General features: G+C 38.0%; 1 protein-coding gene across 7 annotated transcripts in view; it reads left to right on the top strand.

Moving 5' to 3' along the window:
- Positions 1-18282, top strand: part of zc3h18 (zinc finger CCCH-type containing 18) — a 46432-nt gene continuing 28150 nt past the window's right edge. For 2 of the 7 annotated variants that reach the window (XM_017305424.2, XM_017305423.2), the window contains exons 1-9: positions 1-198; positions 2233-3161; positions 5425-5509; positions 7564-7712; positions 8710-8805; positions 10075-10217; positions 10858-10887; positions 13365-13479; positions 14466-14734. In XM_017305424.2, the coding sequence (XP_017160913.1) occupies positions 2244-3161; positions 5425-5509; positions 7564-7712; positions 8710-8805; positions 10075-10217; positions 10858-10887; positions 13365-13479; positions 14466-14734 (1805 nt within the window). In that variant the 5' untranslated portion in view covers positions 1-198; positions 2233-2243. The other 5 variants (XM_008412555.3, XM_017305420.2, XM_081608333.1 and 2 more) reach the window with 5 other exon arrangements.

Here is an 18282-nt window from a genome sequence, read left to right on the forward strand (position 1 = left end):
GCTCCGCTCTGTCGTCTGTGGATGACGCTAAGCTAATGGCCGCTGGTGCTGCACGGTGCGGGTTCATTTATTTTCTCCGCCGCAGCGGCTGAAGTTAAACCGTGAACAAACTGACCGTAGGCCGTTACTCCGGTATCAGTGGGAGGGGGCCGTCGGTATCGCTGCAGAGCCGTCAGTAAAGAGCTCCGGGTCGGCAAGGTGAATGGAAAAATAATGCTGTTAGTTAGCCGTTAGCCTTTAGCTTAGCTTCAGTGATGCTACATTGTCAACTCAAAGATGGCGAGCGTTGCGCGGCTAAACCGAGACAAAGTTCGTAACTAAGTCGTTAAGCTCGACCGGTTTCATGTTTCTAGCCGTGGAAGAAGTTTGCGGTTCGGCCCTGGCATTTCGGGCTCGATTAGCCTTCTCTCTGTTCGTCGCCAGGTTCTGGGCCTAAGCTAGCTTGACCAGCAGCTATTGTAAGTGTTACCGCTTGTTTTCGCTGCAGGAGATAATGTGTAGCATTCACAGCAATAAAAATGTTTGAATCGGTAAATTGGGAGGTCCATGTGAGGGTCGAGGTGGTAAACCAGATTCGGTAAATATGAGCTGGTAAGCCGGGAGCTGTCCTTCATGAAGCTCATCTTTGTATTTGCTGTATCTTTCCAAAAAATACGTTTTTTCCCCCTCATGTATGATGTAACCAGATTGAAAACAAACGCTGCACTCATTTATAAAGCTCCAAATTTAGCTGGTTTTTTTGGTAGTTTAGCCATGGCTTGTTTTTTATATAAAAATGTTAAATTAGAGCAAGTTATGAAACACTGATCAGCCACATAATTACTATCTGATGCTTATTACAGAATGTCCCACAGATTTTTGATATTATCAATGAAATTGGGTTTCAAGGCGATACACTGCGTTCAGGAAGGTTCCATGTATCATCCACAGAAATGTTGTGGTCCATATTGTTTTATCTCTGAGTGGAAGATGCACATGCAGGACTCAGAGTTGTCATGCTCTTGCTTTGGGTTGAACATTTTAAACATTTAAGGTTTTTCATAATCTTACATGGTATGAAACAAACTATTTGTTGGCACAGTTTTGTTTTATCAGAACCAGCAGGGCGTTTTTTTTTTCTTTTCTGTATGCTTTTTATGTCCTGACAGGTGGACGATGGGAACTTTCCAGAGATAATCTGGCCATGTCATCCTAGTATCTCAGATCTACTTTTGCCATTACGTGGCTGTAACCAGAACCCTGAAGGTACGGTGCAGTACCTGGCACTAAGATGTTAGCAGCAGATATTTTAAATCCTAGAAGTTGTATGTTCAGTATGGGTGCTTGAAATTTCTTGAATTTCAAGTCCGTTTCTTCAAGGTTTGGAAATTGCTTGATTTCTATACAAAAGCAGTTTTTTTTCTATAAAAACATAAAAATGTTCGCTTTTAATGTTTGATTAAAAGCCTAAATTTTAATAAACATTAAAATTAAACATTTACAGTTTTAATCAGATAAAGATGATATTTTTTTTCCCTCACTGTCTGGAGTTAAATCAGACAAAAATGTATCTTGTTTTAGATTAGTTGGAATGATCAAAATTATTTATATTTGCTAAATGCCACAAGAAAGGTGTCAGGTGTAACAGAGACATTTCAGGATGTAAAATAGTCACATTTTAGTGTTTTCTGCCATAGGATATCAACACTATCAAAATATAACAGTAATATCAAATGATAGTGAATTGAAACTCTCTTCAGTTAATTTGTCAAAGTCAGTGACTGTGACTGTCGCTTGGTTTGGTAGATACAAGCTGCCTGCAGACTGGAGAAACCAAACAAGAGCTTCTTTTAAAATGTAAAATTTTATGTCGCTCAGAGCAAAGAGCATAGAATTAGACTGAATAGATCTGCCATTATTTATCACATTGTCACAGATACCCAATCTAGAACTTTTTTCAAAATTCAGAAAAATGCATGTTGATATCGAAGTGTTGCATGTGTTGGGCGCATTCTCACCGATACACAATCTATATCTTCAGTATTGGGACTGATACAGATATTAATATCTGATTGGTGCATCTCTAGTTTCAAGTCAAATTAAGGTTTGTTTGTCAGATATCCGTAGTGGAAATGAAAAAAGTGGATCGGTGCGTCACTAGATGTGATGTTCTGGCTGATCGGTGTTATTCCTTTTGTTGAGTGGACTCTGTGAATGCATGACTCATCGATTCACGCTTTCTTCCTCCGTCAGAATCATTCGCCATGGATACGCCTGAAAGCCCCACGCAGTCCCCTCAGTCTCCAGAGGAGGAGAAGGGCCTTTCCGACAGCGAGCTGCTGCGCTCTCCCGACGACGACGAGGCCGGCGGCGTCCTCTCGGACAGCGAGTTGCTCCAGGACGAGGAAAACGGAGGCCTGATTGACGAGGAGGAGGATGAGGAAGAAGAAGAGTATGAAGGGCGAGGAGGAAAATTGGACCTGGAAGACGAGGTCGTCCCCGACTTCGTCTCTGATCCAGAGGACGAGGAGCCTGTTGAGGGGTCGAGGATGGGGCTGGAGGATGAAACCATCGTGTTCATGGACGGTGATGAAGATGATCCACAAGGGCGAAGGTCGGGTGAGGAAGAGGACGGAGTTCTGGACACGCCGCAGTCTCCGGACCTGGAGCCAGACCAGTTCAAGGAGCGTGCCGAGTCTGAGGAGGACGGCGGCGACGAAGGGTATGGCGACTACAGGGAGGAAGCCTCAGCAGAGCGGGATGAAGATAAAACCAAGGCTGAGGAAGAGGAGGAGGATGAAGAGGAGGAACTGCGAAGAGCTGAAGAGAGGAGAGCGGTTCTGGTGAGGGAGATGAAGGAGGATTCGGCCTCCGTTTCCCGGGAGCTGGACGAACACGAACTGGACTACGACGAGGAAGTCCCGGAAGAACCGCTTCCTGCTCAGGATGAAGAGGAGGATGAGGAGGACGCAAAGGCGGAGGGAGGAGAGGAGGATGAGGAGGCGAGCGAAGAGAAGAACAATAAGAAAAGGGAGAAGAAGCCGATTCTTCCTCCTTCTCCAGCGGACGGCGAGTCCAAGAGGCCGGAAAGCTCCAAAGGGTCAGAGAGACTCCGGAGAGATTCGTTCAGAGATCGGAAGAAAGACGAAGACGATGGAGAGATCGACGAAGGAGAGATCGACGTAAGTGATCGTAGTTTGTTTGCTTCTGCCTGCTGAAAGGCTAGAACTCTGGATTACAGATGACTAGAGCAGGAAAGTAACTTTTTGGGAAAAAATAAACTTTTGTTAATATTACTACACTGCACATTTTACTTTTATTTGAGTAATTTTATTATGAAATATCTCAACTCCTGAGTAAAATCTCTGGATTTTCTACCCATGACTAAAAAACATGTTTTAACCAGAAATTCACTAAACACCTGCAGTTCTTTAAATAAGTTTTATATTGAGGAAAATTAATTTAGAAACATGTTGGGGTGGGGGTGTGGAGGGTTGTGCCTGATTTTGTAATTATGTTATTTATATTCATTCTTTAAGTCTAGGTCCTTTAAAAATGTCTAAATTTCCACATAATTTTATATTTTATTTATGGATGGAACGATAAGAACATTTTGGTCGATAGCTGATATTAATATTGCTGCTATGGTAACCAATATTTATCAGTAATATATCTTACTGTCATTTCAAAATGTTTGGGGGGGAAACCCAACCAGTTGATGTAGTAAATACTCTTATTTGATTACAATTTTTGGGTTCTCTGTAGATTACAGATAGAAGACAGCTGTTTGTAAGAGAAAAACATATTCAGGCCAAGTTCTTCCCAGAGATGCTCTAATGAAATCGCTGCAGATTTTTCTCCAAGTTCATAACATGAGAATCAATTAATCAAGTTGATTTGTGTTGCAAACTTCAGCAACAAGACAGTTCAAAGTGCTTTACATCATAAAAACAAAAAAATACAAAGTCATGAAACGCACAGCAAACCAACCATCCATTGTCTTTACACCCTCGTCCCTCAGTGGGGTCAGGAGGTGCTGGTGCCTCTCCAGCTAACGTTCAGGGCGAGAGGCGGGGTCACCTGGACAGGTCACCAGTCTGTCACAGGGCAACACAGAGACACACACTCACACCTAGGAGCGATTTGGAGAGGCCAGTTAACCTGACAGTCATGTTTTTGGACTGTGGGAGGAAACCAGAGTACCTGGAGAAAACCCACGCATGCACAGGGAGAACATGGAGACTCCATGCAGAAAGACCGGGGCCGGGAATCAAACCCAGAACCTTCTTGCTGCAAGGCAACAGCTTTACCAACAGCACCACTGTGCAGCCGCACAGCAAACCAGTGAATATTAAATTTTGCTAAATGCACATCAAAATGCTGGCTAATGTTTAATTATGTCTCAAAGTGTTTCAGCTGTTTTGGAGTTTTATTGAAGTTTGTTCCAGATTTGTGGTGCATAGAAGCTGAATGATGTTTCTCCATGTTCGGTTGATTCAACAACAGCACATCTTTGATGTATTAATGTTGGCAGGAGTAGCACAATCACAGGTCTGCAGCGGATAAAGGCTGCATTTTTTCTGCTATGTAAATGGGTCTTTATCTAGTTTATTTAGTTCTCGGTTAAATTTAAAACTGATGTATGTAACTTTTATCTAAAAAAGTTTTTTTTTTTTTTTTTTTACATATTTCTTGAAACTGTCACCATGTTGTAACACATAATAAAGTTGGCTGATTGGATGAATTTATCAATCGTCAATAGCCTGAGCTTTTCACCTACAATTTATTATTAAATTATTATTTTTTTTGCCTTTGAGGTACTTTCTTAAATTAGCAATGCTTGGTTGAAACCAGGACAGAATCACGACATGTCAGTCAATGCCGATAAATCATTGATTTCGGTTATTTTTTGCTTTAAATATCTGATAAACTGCCAAACTGGTGGCGTGATCTTTCCTCTTTTATCCGCAGTCTTCACTCCGTACCGCTAATTTAAGCAGTTATGAGGCACAGTGGCAAAACCTGAAACTGCTGTTACTCAACAAGTTGTTGCTAGGTAACCAAAGAGAGAGAGAGTTGCTAGGTAACCAAAGAGAGAGTGAGTTGAAGCCACCAACATTGTTTAGCAGCTAAAGAAGGGAAATGTCTTCCAGTTCCAGTGTTAGATGTTCATTTGAATTTGAAGTTTATTGATCCTTTAGAATGTTTTCTTGCATTGTGTTACTTAAAATTGGTTTCAAAACAACAATATAATCATTGCGGTGAGGAAACTTTACTGAAAGGAGAAGCTATGGATTCACAGATGCATCAGCATTTCACCCCGTCTCTGAACCCAGAAGCGTCGTTTTGCCTTTGTGGCTCGATCTGATGTATGGGAGGATGGTGTGAAGCTCTGATAAAAGTTGATTTATGTGCTCAGAATTGATTCTTTTGTTCTTGTTGCAGGACGATGACCTGGAAGAAGGAGAGGTGAAAGATCCGTCTGACAGGAAGATCAGGCCACGCCCCATCTGCAGGTTCTTTATTAAAGGTCAGATACTGTAAAGCTTATTTATTTATTTATTTAGAAAACATCTTTGTTTACAATACAATGAAAAACAGAGGAACAGTAGATGAAATATGAAAAAGTATGCCAAGAGTGTGGGCCTCTACAGTAAATACATATTACGTAATATTCAATAACCCACAACATTCATATGTGTTTACAGCTTTTCTGTTTGTACTCCTGGGAATCGCTGATAAATATAGTTTAATTTCCTTAACAAAATCTGTAAAAAATAAAATAAAAAAGAGGATGAAGATGATGAAAATTTACATTTGTGAATATGAAGTTGGCTCTGGAAAAAATGATCAGTTTCTCTGATTTTACTTTTTATATGTTTTACTAAAATGAAGATTGTTCTTTTATTCTATGATCTACTGACAACATGTCTCCGAAATTCCCAGCAAAACATTTTGTAATTATCTGCAGAAAATGAGAAATTGTCAAAATAACGAAAAAGATGCAGCGCTTTCAGACCTCAAGTAATGCAAAGAAAACAAGTTCGTATTCATTTAGAAACAACAATACTAATGTGTAACTCGGGGAGAGTTCAGAAATCAATAGTTGGTGGAATAACCAGTTGTGTTCCAGCAGAGGGAGCCGTTGAGCCGCAGAAATCGGTTATTTGATCAGATCTGGATTCCTGCCTTCACATATTTAAATCTGTAACTCAGTGATATCCGAGCTGCTTTTTAATCTGATCCACTCAACAAATACAAATGTAAAACTTTTACAAATGTTTGGCAAAAATTCCAGCCAGGGTTCCTAAGCAGAAATGCAAAAAAAACTAAAATTTACTGAAACTTGGAACTGAAACTAATAAAATGCTGCAAACTGATGGTCACACTTCAGTTTACCTAAATGTAGAAATAATTCACTTTCTGGCCTGTAGGAGTGCTATAACACCAACATAAATGTTTTTCTTTTCAGTGACGTTTCATCTTGCAGTTTAAAAATGACACATAAACCATAAGCTTGTTAATATGTGGAAGGAATATTTAACTTTATATCAGAAAACGGCTGAAGAAAAGACATGGATTGTGGCTTTTACATTAACAACAAGTTTGAATATCAAAAACCTAAAAGTTAAACCTAACATGCTACTTTTTGTACAATTTTTTTATGCTGCAAATTTGCTTAATTCAAATATTTCAAACCTGAATTTATTGCAGAGCTTTGCAATTTAAGGATTCCCAACACTTGTTTGGGTAAAATCTGGAGACACCGATGCGAACATTCAGAGCCGATATCAGATGTTGATATTTTCAGTAAGCTTGATGACCCTCTGGAAAATTTGTACTGTTAATAAAACCAGACATACTTCTGGAAGAGGGTACAAAACTTTTTTTTTTCTGCAGTAGCTGCTGTTTTTTGTACTTTGTGTGTAGAGAGAAAACTGGCTGTAAAGCGCAACTCCTGCAATTTAAGAATAAATAAAAAATATACAAGTACATCTCAAAAACATTAAATATAATTAAAAGATTCAAAATTTTGTTCATTTCCAAAAGTGAAACTTCTAAATTACATAGATCCATTTGTAGGTTGTGTCTGTGAGAGTAGCGACTCTTCACATTCTGACTCCTCTCCTCATGAAACTCCCTCAAATTCTTGAATGGATCTGGCTTGATCCCACAGTTTTTCCTTCCACTCAACTTTCCATGAATATCCACTGACTTTTAAAAAAATATCGTAATTTTCTCAAGCCCTCAACTGAGTCTTCATTATCAATCAATCAAGTTTATTTGTAAAACACATTTCAGCAGCAAAGCAGTTCAAAGTGCTTTAAATCATGAAAACATAAAAATATCAAACACATTGATAAAATTATCAATATACACCAAATATGTTGATCAATGTTCCATTTACTATGGTTCAAAAGCAACCCTGAACAGGTGGGCTTTTGATTTAAAAGGACTCAGTGTTTCGCCCGTTTATCTGTAATCCATGATCATCAAAGGATCATAAAAGGATTTTCCAATTTAATTTAGCTGCATTTTTGTATGAATTCTGATTAACCGGGAATGCCGCCATGTTTTCTTCAGGAAACTGTACGTGGGGAATGAACTGCAGGTTCATCCACCCAGGAGTCAACGACAAGGGCAACTACTCTCTCATCACCAAGCCAGACCCTTTCTCTCCGAACGGTGCGCCCCCTGGTGGACCGCTGCCTCTTCTGCCCAACAACCCCTGGGTGAGAAACTCGACATCCGGGCCTTTTCATAGTGCCAACAAAATAGAAAACGACAGATGATACAAAAAAAACAACAACCGCTAACAAAATGAACCCCGGAGATGAAGGTACCATTAGTTTAGTCTAATGCAGCAGAGGGGAAAATAACGCAGAAAAACAAAGACTAACTCGTTCCTTTTTTTCTCGCTCTCTGTTTCAACTGTTCTACACACATGCTTGTTGCCATAGCAACTGACTGAACACAGCCGCATGAATGTATCAGGATTGAAGACAGAAAAACGCTTAAACATTTCCCACACTGGGAGCAGAGCATTCAGTCAGTTACAGTTTTATGTTTTCAGGTTTGATGATTATTAATTATTGACCGAGTGACAGAGTTCATGTGTGGGTCGCCTTTCCCCCCGTTTTTTTATTTTTTATTTTTTTAGCTGAACTGAAACGCACCAAATTCTGCAGCACATCTACCTGCTCCGATTGTCAAAGTCAAGCTAGCATAACCAACCCACTTCCCTGTCTCTCGCTCTTTTATTTTAATTAAAACTTTTTCTCCAACCTTTATATGTAGTTGTCGCAGTGTTGATAATTAACTAGCAAAGCGCTGCGCCCCTTTTTCTTTTACACATCAGACGTACATTTAAGATTTAGTGCGTTATGTTGACTTCTTGACAGCTAACACCAATGCTAGTCACCGTCAGGAGCAGCTTTCTGCATGTGTGATGTTAAAGCACACATTAAACAAATGTCTAGACACATTCGTTTTTGTGTATTGACACAAAAACAAATGTGTCTATACAGATTTTATAAAAGTTTAGATTTTTGTTGAGCTGCATAAAACTAAAAAAGAAAAATGTTTCTTTGCAGTATCTAAAATTTGCCCGTTTGGACACCACTAGTCTACATGAATATGAGCAGGAAGGTTGTGGTTGCTTCTCAATTAAGGGATTGATCGCTGGGATTCCCTATCCGGAAAGGTTGACGGTAGTTTTCCGTGTTGCAGGCCGCTCCTGTGGTGGAGGAACTCCCTCCTCCGCCGCCCCCGGTGGAGCCTCCCGTGGAGAGCGCCTGGGAGAGAGGTCTCAGGCACGCCAAAGAGGTGAACGCCGCCACTGTGTTTCATGCAAATCAGCCCCAGTTTGTGCCACAAGTTTATGTAAACCTGAATCAATGGATTGTTTACTCAATAGATCGTGCAACACCAAATGGAAGGATGTGCAAATTCTTAGCTGTGCTCTCACCTTTTCCATTTTTCTTTTTTTTTGAATGTGTTTCCCTTTTCCGTGAATCTCCAAATTATAAAAACAAATATTTTGTTGTCTGACTTTGTGCTGTGGAGGTTTCCTTTAGCGAGTGGGAAAATGTTGAAATCTGGCTGTAGTAATTGTTTGCTATGTTCCTTAGAAACATCCGGATGTCCTTAAAAACATTAAATTAATTTAAATAAATTCAACTCGACCTGAAACGTGTTAATCATAGGTATTAAATGTAGTCATATCAGGACTATTTAATGTACTATATTCTATCATATGTTAGGGCTGAAATGAATAATTATGGTTAATTAATTGTTAAAATTATAGTCAACCAATTTATTAATATATTAAGACTTAAAAAAAAGGCAATTTTGTTCAAAAACCACATGTATCATGTAACACCGCACTGAAAATATATATATTTTTTCAGTTAAGATGGAGAAAACAAAATCTACTCAAGTGGCAGGTTTAACTTCACCTGGATCAAATTGTGTAAAAAGGTTAATATGCAATTATTAATCAATTAATCCAAAACATAATGCACATTAACTCTGCTTTTTATTGCTGTGAAGTCAAACAAAAAACTTTTCACATGCTGATGTTAGAAGTTTTTTTGGAATCCACAAATAAACAAGAAAACGCAAAAGTTATGTTGTTGCATTTTAGGGAATATATATTTATTTTCTGACTTAAAAGAAAAGATTGAATTGTTTGTTTGCATCTTTTAATGTATTTCTAATACAGCATAAAAAAGACTAAACTAAAAACGGAACAATGAGCCCATTTTTTATCTGATTAATCATCAGAATAATCACTAGCTAAAGTAATTGTTAGTTGTAGTTAAACATTTTGTCTGGTCTTAAGTTTAATCCAGAATGACACTAGAAAGGCATTAAAAAGTCTTAAATTAGACTTACTGAAACCTGTAGATTTCCTGTTGCACAAATAAAACCACAAATATTTTTCTGTTAAGCAACAAAGACTTGTTGGATTGAAACTAATGAATCAGTTCCTTCTGCATGACCTCAGAGTTTTCACACCCATATCATCGCCATACCTGGACGAGCAGGTGTCACCGTATCTCACACAGGTGTCTGTGTTTGCATTTCTGGCAGGTGCTGAAGAAGGCCACCATTAGAAAGGAGCAGGAGCCCGACTTTGAGGAGAAGCGCTTCAACGTGACGATCGGCGAGGACGAGAGAGAGTTCGACAAAGAGAACGAGTTCTTCAGGGAGCGCAGCTACCGGATCATCCGAGAGTACGGCCGGCTCGCGCTCAGCGCTTCATGCTCGGTTCCGCCTCCGGCAGCGCAAAAAAACACAAACGTCCCGATGCGCGTTGTGTTGATCAGTGCAGACGTCAGCAGCTTTAAACTACAAAAACCGGCAGCAACAGTTTATTGAGAGAGGAACAAAAGATGAGAACAGTTCTGATTTTAAAGAGGAACGTCCGCTATCTGATCCAAACATGCGTTTTATGGGTCAGGTCATATATACAGAATATTCGGTATTTATTAAGTTCTAATGTTTTAAATGTTTTTGTTTTTTTATACAACAAACATTACAGACTAACGAAAAGAAAAACTGGGCGTTTTAATCTACAAAATCGCAGAATAAGAACAAAAACGGCAACAAAAATAAATAAATCAAGCAAACGAAACAAACAAGGAGGTCAAAGAGGTCTTCATAAATAAAGGGTGTACTTTCTTTTTCCATTGACTGCTACAGATAATGGAGTTTTTAATCGGCTCATTTGGACGGGAGTGTCTGAGTTTAAGCTTTACTTCTTCATCTGTTCTCATATTTCCAATCCAAAAATAGAAAGTAAAAGGCAATGTTCCCTTTAATGCAGAAATACTTAAATTAAATATACTCACATGATTCCTTTACTTCTTTCAGGGAAATGGACTTCAGAGAACCGGTATACGGGTAAGTTTAAATCCTCCTCAGAAATATTAGTCTGTTGCTTTACTTTCGTTAAAACCCTCATTAACTTCCAGAAAGTCAGACATTTTTAAGAGTTTTTTTCCAAAAGTCATCAAAAAGCAACGATTAGGATTTAGGACGGATGACATCTATTATACATGATATTAGAAAATTACCTTTTAACTAGAGATGTGCCGATCAGGTTTTTTCCTGCCGATACCGATCACCCATGAAGGCCGATCACCGATACCGATCACATAATTATTTTTTATTTTTTAATCATAAACACTACCGGTTACATTATGTGGAAAAAGGAACCATGAATTCACCTTAATTTAGACAAAAACTTGTTTTTAATAACTTTTTCCAAGAAGAAAACTAAACAAAACAGGCATTGTGCAAATTGTACTGCTATCAGTAATACTATCTTTAACAGACTGAAAACATATGAAGGCTCTGAATAGGCTAAATAATGCAAAGAGTCAAAATAAAACTTCTCAACATTGCCAGAAAATTAAAGTATAAAACTTAACATTCAAAGGCAAATACAGGATCCATTACAATAAACAATCCTGTTACTGAATGAAACCTTCCTGTTAGCATGGCGGCTAGCTGATTACTGCTAGTTCTGAGTGGCTGTTTCTGACTGAGTGGAGTAATTATGCAGAACAGGGAGGAGATCGATTATTTTTTCAGAGATTATCTGTTTCATGTTAGGACAGTGAAAGTTTTAATACGTATGTAAAATGTATTTTTTAGGTTAGATGCTGCAGCTTTAAGTAGAGGTTCGGTGTGAGAGTCACTACCAGGTGGAGCAGAAGCGGCGCTCTGTCTGTGAAATATTACTACCTGTAGCGTAGCAACGGTTCAACAGCGAGAGCAGAACCAGCGTCTTACATCGCAGCTCGAAGACTTAAATAATTTTGCGGGTTATTTGTTCAGCTTTCTGACCGTCATGCTAATCCGGGTGAGTGTTTGTAGCTGTGCGCTGCTTTACCTGCTATCTGATCCTTCATATGTCTTTTTTACTGCAGTGAGCCTCGATGTAGCCAAACTCCTCAAGTATGGCATTGTTTTTATGCCATATTAGCTTCTTGTGTTGATGCATTTTGACCTGCTTCAATTTTCCGCCGCAACACGCAAACCTCCCCATTCACTCAGTGCGTTATAGTTATAGTTCCACATCGCTTAGGATTTGTTTCTGCGCATTTGCGCAGTGAGAAGGAAAGAGGAGACCAGCTGCACAGGCAGGCTGCCAAATGAGATGCAGGTGATCAGTTTGTGTGATCGGCAACTGATAGAAATGCACCGATGTGAACATCCGATATTAATATTGCAGGTTTGCAATAACCGATATTTATCAATATCTTATGCATTTTCCCACATTTCTACACTGACAAACCAACTATGTTTTACTGCTCCAGTTAACAAAAATGCAACATGACCAACTTCTACCGCTTCCCGTCCAGCAAAGCAAACAGCAACAAAATGGAAATAATTTTTTAATTTTTTATTTTGACTCGGGTTTACTTATTGGACCGACGCTGATAGGTGACAAAATGACTAACATCAGACGATACCAATGGTGATACCAATATATCTAATACATTTATATATTAATATAAATCGGTATATTAAGGAGACAGGATTAGAAAAAGTGTCTTCCGTCAGAGGCTTCTTCAAATTTGCTGTAATACAGACTGCTACAGCAGATCTTTCCTGCCAACAGACATCACCATCTACAACAACTGAAGAATTTGAATTAATGAGTTACAACAACATTTAATTTTCCTTTGGGATCAATAAAGTATTTTTACGCTTAAATGATTAATCAATTATTTAAATAATCGTCAACTAATTTAGTAATAGATTAATCATTAACTGGAGTATACAGACTCTTAAAAAGGCTATTTTCTAAAAGAACACGGTCAGGGCAAGTGACATTATCTGGTTCAAATTCTGTAAAAAATTAAATTGCGTGTTGACATTAAAAGCATTTTTTTAAGCTATAGATTCATCCTTTGCTACAAATGATCAAACGCTGTTGCACTTTTTCTTATTTAAAAAAAAATGTAATCTCTTTGTTTTTATTGCATTTCAAATGTACAAAATAGGTTTTAAGTGGTTAAAATTAAAAATCTGTAGACACTAGCTAATTTTTTTAATATACAATTAATCGTCTGGATAATTGATTACTAAAATTGCAAAAGGTTTCAGCCGCAGACGTGTCCTGCATCTCTGCAGTGTTTGCAAACAACTACATTCTCCAGAGCAGCAAATTTTCAAAATGGCTGCCTTTACAGAGGGCCTGTGATCAACAGAAACCTTTTTATTACAATTCGGTTGATTTCTTTTTTTCTTAGTAGAAATTCTTTCATGATACTTTAAGAAATCAAAGGAGGAATTATATATTTAAATTTTTTTTTATGGAGACATTTTGAAAGCGTCATCCAGTTTGTGAATGTTGTTTCTGTCCGCAGTGAGCCATATGTTGAGCCGTACTACGACTACGAAATGGAGGCCTTGTGGAGGGGGGGGCAGTACGAAAACTTCAGGGTTCAGTACACAGAAGCTCCTCTTCCATACCACTTCGCCGTGAGTATCGCCACTCAACGTTTCTCTGCGTAAATCAAGGCTTATCCAGCCACGGCATCTGTTTATGCCATCGATGACAAAACAGGCGTGTCCAGTTTATTAATTGAGTCAATGAATACATGGGTGACGAATGCGGAAAATGTACAAGGAAGTCTCACGTTGTTATACGACACCGCTTCCAGGTTCAGCTCCTCTTCCTATTCAACAGGATGCAAACCTTCCAGCTGAAACCCTGATTCACAGATGAGCGTTTAATTACCCACAAAATGTATTTTTACAGTTCATCAGCTGGCATTGCAGGGTGGTTTGCAGGGTGGTTTCTTCTTCATGTTTGTTTTCATCTTCTTACATTTGCTCTGCTGAAGGAAAAAAGATCAATAAATGGAGTGTTATATATTTATATATTTGATCCAGCTAAAAACAAAAAAAGACGAGGAGTGAGAATGATAGCATGCAAGCTAACATTAGCTTCTTAACTAATTAACTCAAAAACTACGGTCACCTTACTGAATTAAGTTAATATTACTCAACATACAGCAACTTAATAATATTAGCTTTTAAGCTAAAATTAGCTTTTCCGATAATTTTGACTCAAAAGCCAAAGTTAACTTACCAAATAATAAATTTTATTTGTAAGAAAATAAAATGTATTGCCTGTTTAACTTAAAAACAGACACAACATTAAATGAACTGAGTTAATATACCAATACAATGGTAGCATTAAAGCTAATGTTAGCTTTTTAGCTAATTTTGACTCAAAAGGTAAAGTTACTGAATGTTACCTAAAATATTCATGTTCCATGCAAATGAACTTGACCAGAGTAAGTAAATATAAGGTAGACTTTAAGCTAAGATTAGCTTTTTAGCTTATTAATATTAAAAATCCAGAATTATCTTAATCTTTCCAGAATGCTAATGCTACTCCGCACGATGGTGTAAATCACTACAAGCTGGAACATATTTGTCTGTTTCTACCATTTCTGCAGGAGCGTGACCGTGAGCGTGACCTCCGGGAGCGGCACCGAGACCGGGAGCGGGAGAGAGATCACCGCGAGAGGGAGCGGCGGCAGCAGCGGGAGAGGGAAAGAGAGCGGGAACGCGAGAAGGAGAGGATTCGACGGAAAGAGGAGTGGGAGAGAGACCGGTTGAAACGCAACGAGAAGGAGAAGCCGAGGATGCGTCCTCCTCGCGACGCCCGGGAGAAGAAAGAGGAGGACAAACTGAAGCCGCGCTCCCCACTCGGCCCGCCGCCAAAGTAAGGACTTTTCCCCTCGTATGAGATGAAAAATCAAAAAGTGATGCAATGTAGCAGTCTGTTACACAGCCAGATTTATTATTACCAGCTGTTAAATCATCATTGGCCTCAGTATGAAATATTTCTGCCTTGTGACTGTTATGTCATCTTAGTCATCTTCCTTTCATTTGGTGTTTTGCTAGTTTCCTAAAATGAGAAACACGGATTAAATCTGATTTTCAGTCCCATAGTTGGTAACATTTTATTTGAAGGTGGTGAATAACATTGTCATAAACATGTCATAAACATGTCATGAACATGAATAAGCCTTCATGAATATTTATGACTGTTGTCATAAAGCGTCATTCGGTAAATTATGACACTTTTAATACAAAGTTGATATTATTCAAAATGTCTTTATGAAAACTTGACATTAACCAAGAAATCATTACTGTTTAAACTTTATCTTTAATAACATAAAGTTACCTAATTTTTAAAGTGCAATCAGTAATACTTTTATAACACATTTATATCAGTAATGATTTACGGGTTAATGTCAAGTTGTCATAACAAAGACATTTTGAATAATGTCAACTTTGTATTAAAAGCGTCATAATTTACCGAATGACGCTTCATGACAATAGTCATAAATATTCATAAAGGCTTTCATGACAGGAGTTATGACATGTTTATGACAGTGTTATGACATGTTTATGACAGTCTTATTCACCCCCTTCAAATAAAGTGTTACCCCATAGTTTTACAGCTTAGTAATAATATCACATTTTATTTGCTATTACAACGGATAGAAATAAATAAATGAGGTTTATCAAAAACCTCATTTATTCACCAGCAGCACATGCAGTGACAATTAGTAACTGCATGACAATTATTAATACTGGTTAGACAGTGTTAACTCTCTAACCAGGTAATTCTGTCTGCTCCGTGTTTTACCCGTCTATTTATCCCAGATATTGGCCATGTGACAGGAAACTTGAAAATATAACAAGGTAATTTTATGTTTTTGAGCAACAACATCTTAAACACCAAATATAAAGTCTTTTTTTAAAAAGCCACACACAAGAAATACAATAAAAGTTGATATGCATTTTTTGCTCTTTGGTTAAATCCTAATTAAATAATCAGCCAGTGAATCTTAAAACCAGCTGAGTGATGTGGATCACATTTAAAAGAATAGTAAATATTTTTAAAAGATATAGAATGAATATATGATAAAATGAACAAATAAAGAAGAAATGTGTATTTAAGAATGCATTTAAGGAATATATTTAATATATTTTATGCTTAACTACATATTTTCCGGGTAGTTTTTTTGTGTTTTCATAAATACTACTGTTTTGTAGAGTCTGCAGCTTGGTGTTTTCATTTGTCCAAGAGAATGCAATATTTTCAAGGATGGATGCAAAAGACCCGTCTGTGAGCATAAACTTGACTAATTTGGAGGTGCCAGAGTGTGTATTCAACCAGTGTGTGAGACGTAAACACGTTTTTCTTTGCTCACAAACACACATGTGCTCACGTCAGTCTTTAAAAACAAACCTCTAAAAGCGCGGCAATATCTCAGATTTTACAGTCACGTTTTTAGAGCACAGGTGTCAAACGTCAGTCCTGGAGGGCCTCTGCCTGCAACTTTTAGATGCGTCTCTGCTGCACCTCACCTGAATAGAATAATCAGGCTGTTAGCAAAGCTCTGGGGAACTGATCTACACAAGGAGGAGGTAATTAAGCCATTTCAGTCCAGTGGCACATCTAAAATCTGCAGGACCCTTGAGGACTGGAGTTTGACACCCCTGTTTTAGAGGTTTGCGTTTCGAGCTGTGAGGCTTTAATTCTTGACGTTTACGTTGGTGCAGTTTTCTCCTAAAACAAGCCTGAACAGCGTTTGTTTGTCCTTTGAGTGAAAAGCCGCCACTGAGGGAAACGCCGCCTGATGTTATTCCAGTTATGTGTTGAGTTGTCATCAGATTGATGAGAATTTCTCCAGGTCCGTCTGGATGATTAAAGCTCCTCTCTTTCATGTGTGGATTAGATATGATGATTCATTTCCTGTTTATGTTCACAGCAGATCACTGACGTTTCACTGCAGGTTGTTGTTTTGTAACATTGTTACCACTTTTTCATGTTCAATCAGCGTGACTAACAAGTCGTTACTCACAAGTGTGTGAAATAACTGAGGATGAAACTAACAGGGCGTGTCAAACGTGTGGCACATGGGCCACTTATTGTCCTCTGAATGATTTTGTGCGGCCCGACTCCAACTTGAGAGCTGTAAATATTTTTGCCACTACTGGCAGCTCATAAGGATTTTTGAAAGGTGACGCATAGCAAAAATGTGAGATCTTTTTTCAATAAGATGTGTATATATATATTTAAATTTTTTATTTGCATTTTTGTTTTCCTATTCTCTAATATTCCTGGATAAACCCACCGTCACAAATGACGGTGGGTTTAATAATGGATTTAAAGATAAATCCATTATTTCTACAGATTATGGTGATTTTTATTTTACAAGGAATAAAAACAATGACATTTAAAATTGGAATATTTCATCAAACCATTAAGAAAAAACATATTTAATGCAAAATGTGGACTTAAGTATATTTAATACCTGCTGAAAGGTTATTTTAAATTTTACTTTTAGCCTAACAAACAGGCCTCAGGTGTACACGCATTATAATTGTGACTATTTGACTCTTAACAGGAATTATACATCAAATAACAATAAAAAGCCAAACTACTTTATTTCTTGAATTAAAATATCAAATGTTTCCTTTGAAAAAACATTTTTGAGGCCCTAACTTAACAATTTCAACCCACAGGTTGTTAAAAGGTCTTATGAAGTCGGACAGGTTGCTCCAAACGTGGCCCAAATCACCAACCCGCCTCTACCGTGTTTGTGCCAATATGCTGCTTGGGTTTCGTTAAAAGCTTTTCAAGGAAAAGCGACTCTCATTCAACCGGTTCCAGAAGTTGTTTACTTTTCTGACGATAGAATCGCTCTTCTGTCTTCAAGTCAAAAGATTAAAGACTAGAGGACCAAAACAGAGCCTCATTGTTTTTGTATGCGTAGATCTGATTCTGATATTGTGCAACGTTCCCAAGTTTCCCGTCAGTGTAAAAAAAAAGCCCAAAAACAATGATGATGATGATGATGATGACGGTCCTTCAACAGCTGCAGACGCACGTGAGCCGACGCCCGCGTTTTGACGTAAAGACAGGTTTTTGAAATCGCTGCGATTGTTCTGTCTTAGTCGCATTCAGAGAAATGCAAAACAATTAAAAAAAAAAAAAGATTGTTTCCATTACTCGTACTGACTGGGTCAGGTCAATGCTTGTGCAAAATTCAGCTTTTAAACGCGACATGTTCTCGTTTTCACGGCTATTATTTTAAACTAAAACCAACTAAATAACAAAAACTGAAACTGAGAAAATATTTTTAACTGGAATGAATGAAAGCGGTAATTAATGGGGGGGAAATTATAAATACATGCAACTGTAGTATTCTTTTACAAAACTAAAACATGTTGATATTATAGATACGATCTTTC

This window comes from Poecilia reticulata, chromosome 6, assembly GCF_904066995.2.
Source record: "Poecilia reticulata chromosome 6, P_reticulata-male-v2, whole genome shotgun sequence".
Lineage (NCBI taxonomy): Eukaryota > Metazoa > Chordata > Actinopteri > Cyprinodontiformes > Poeciliidae > Poecilia > Poecilia reticulata.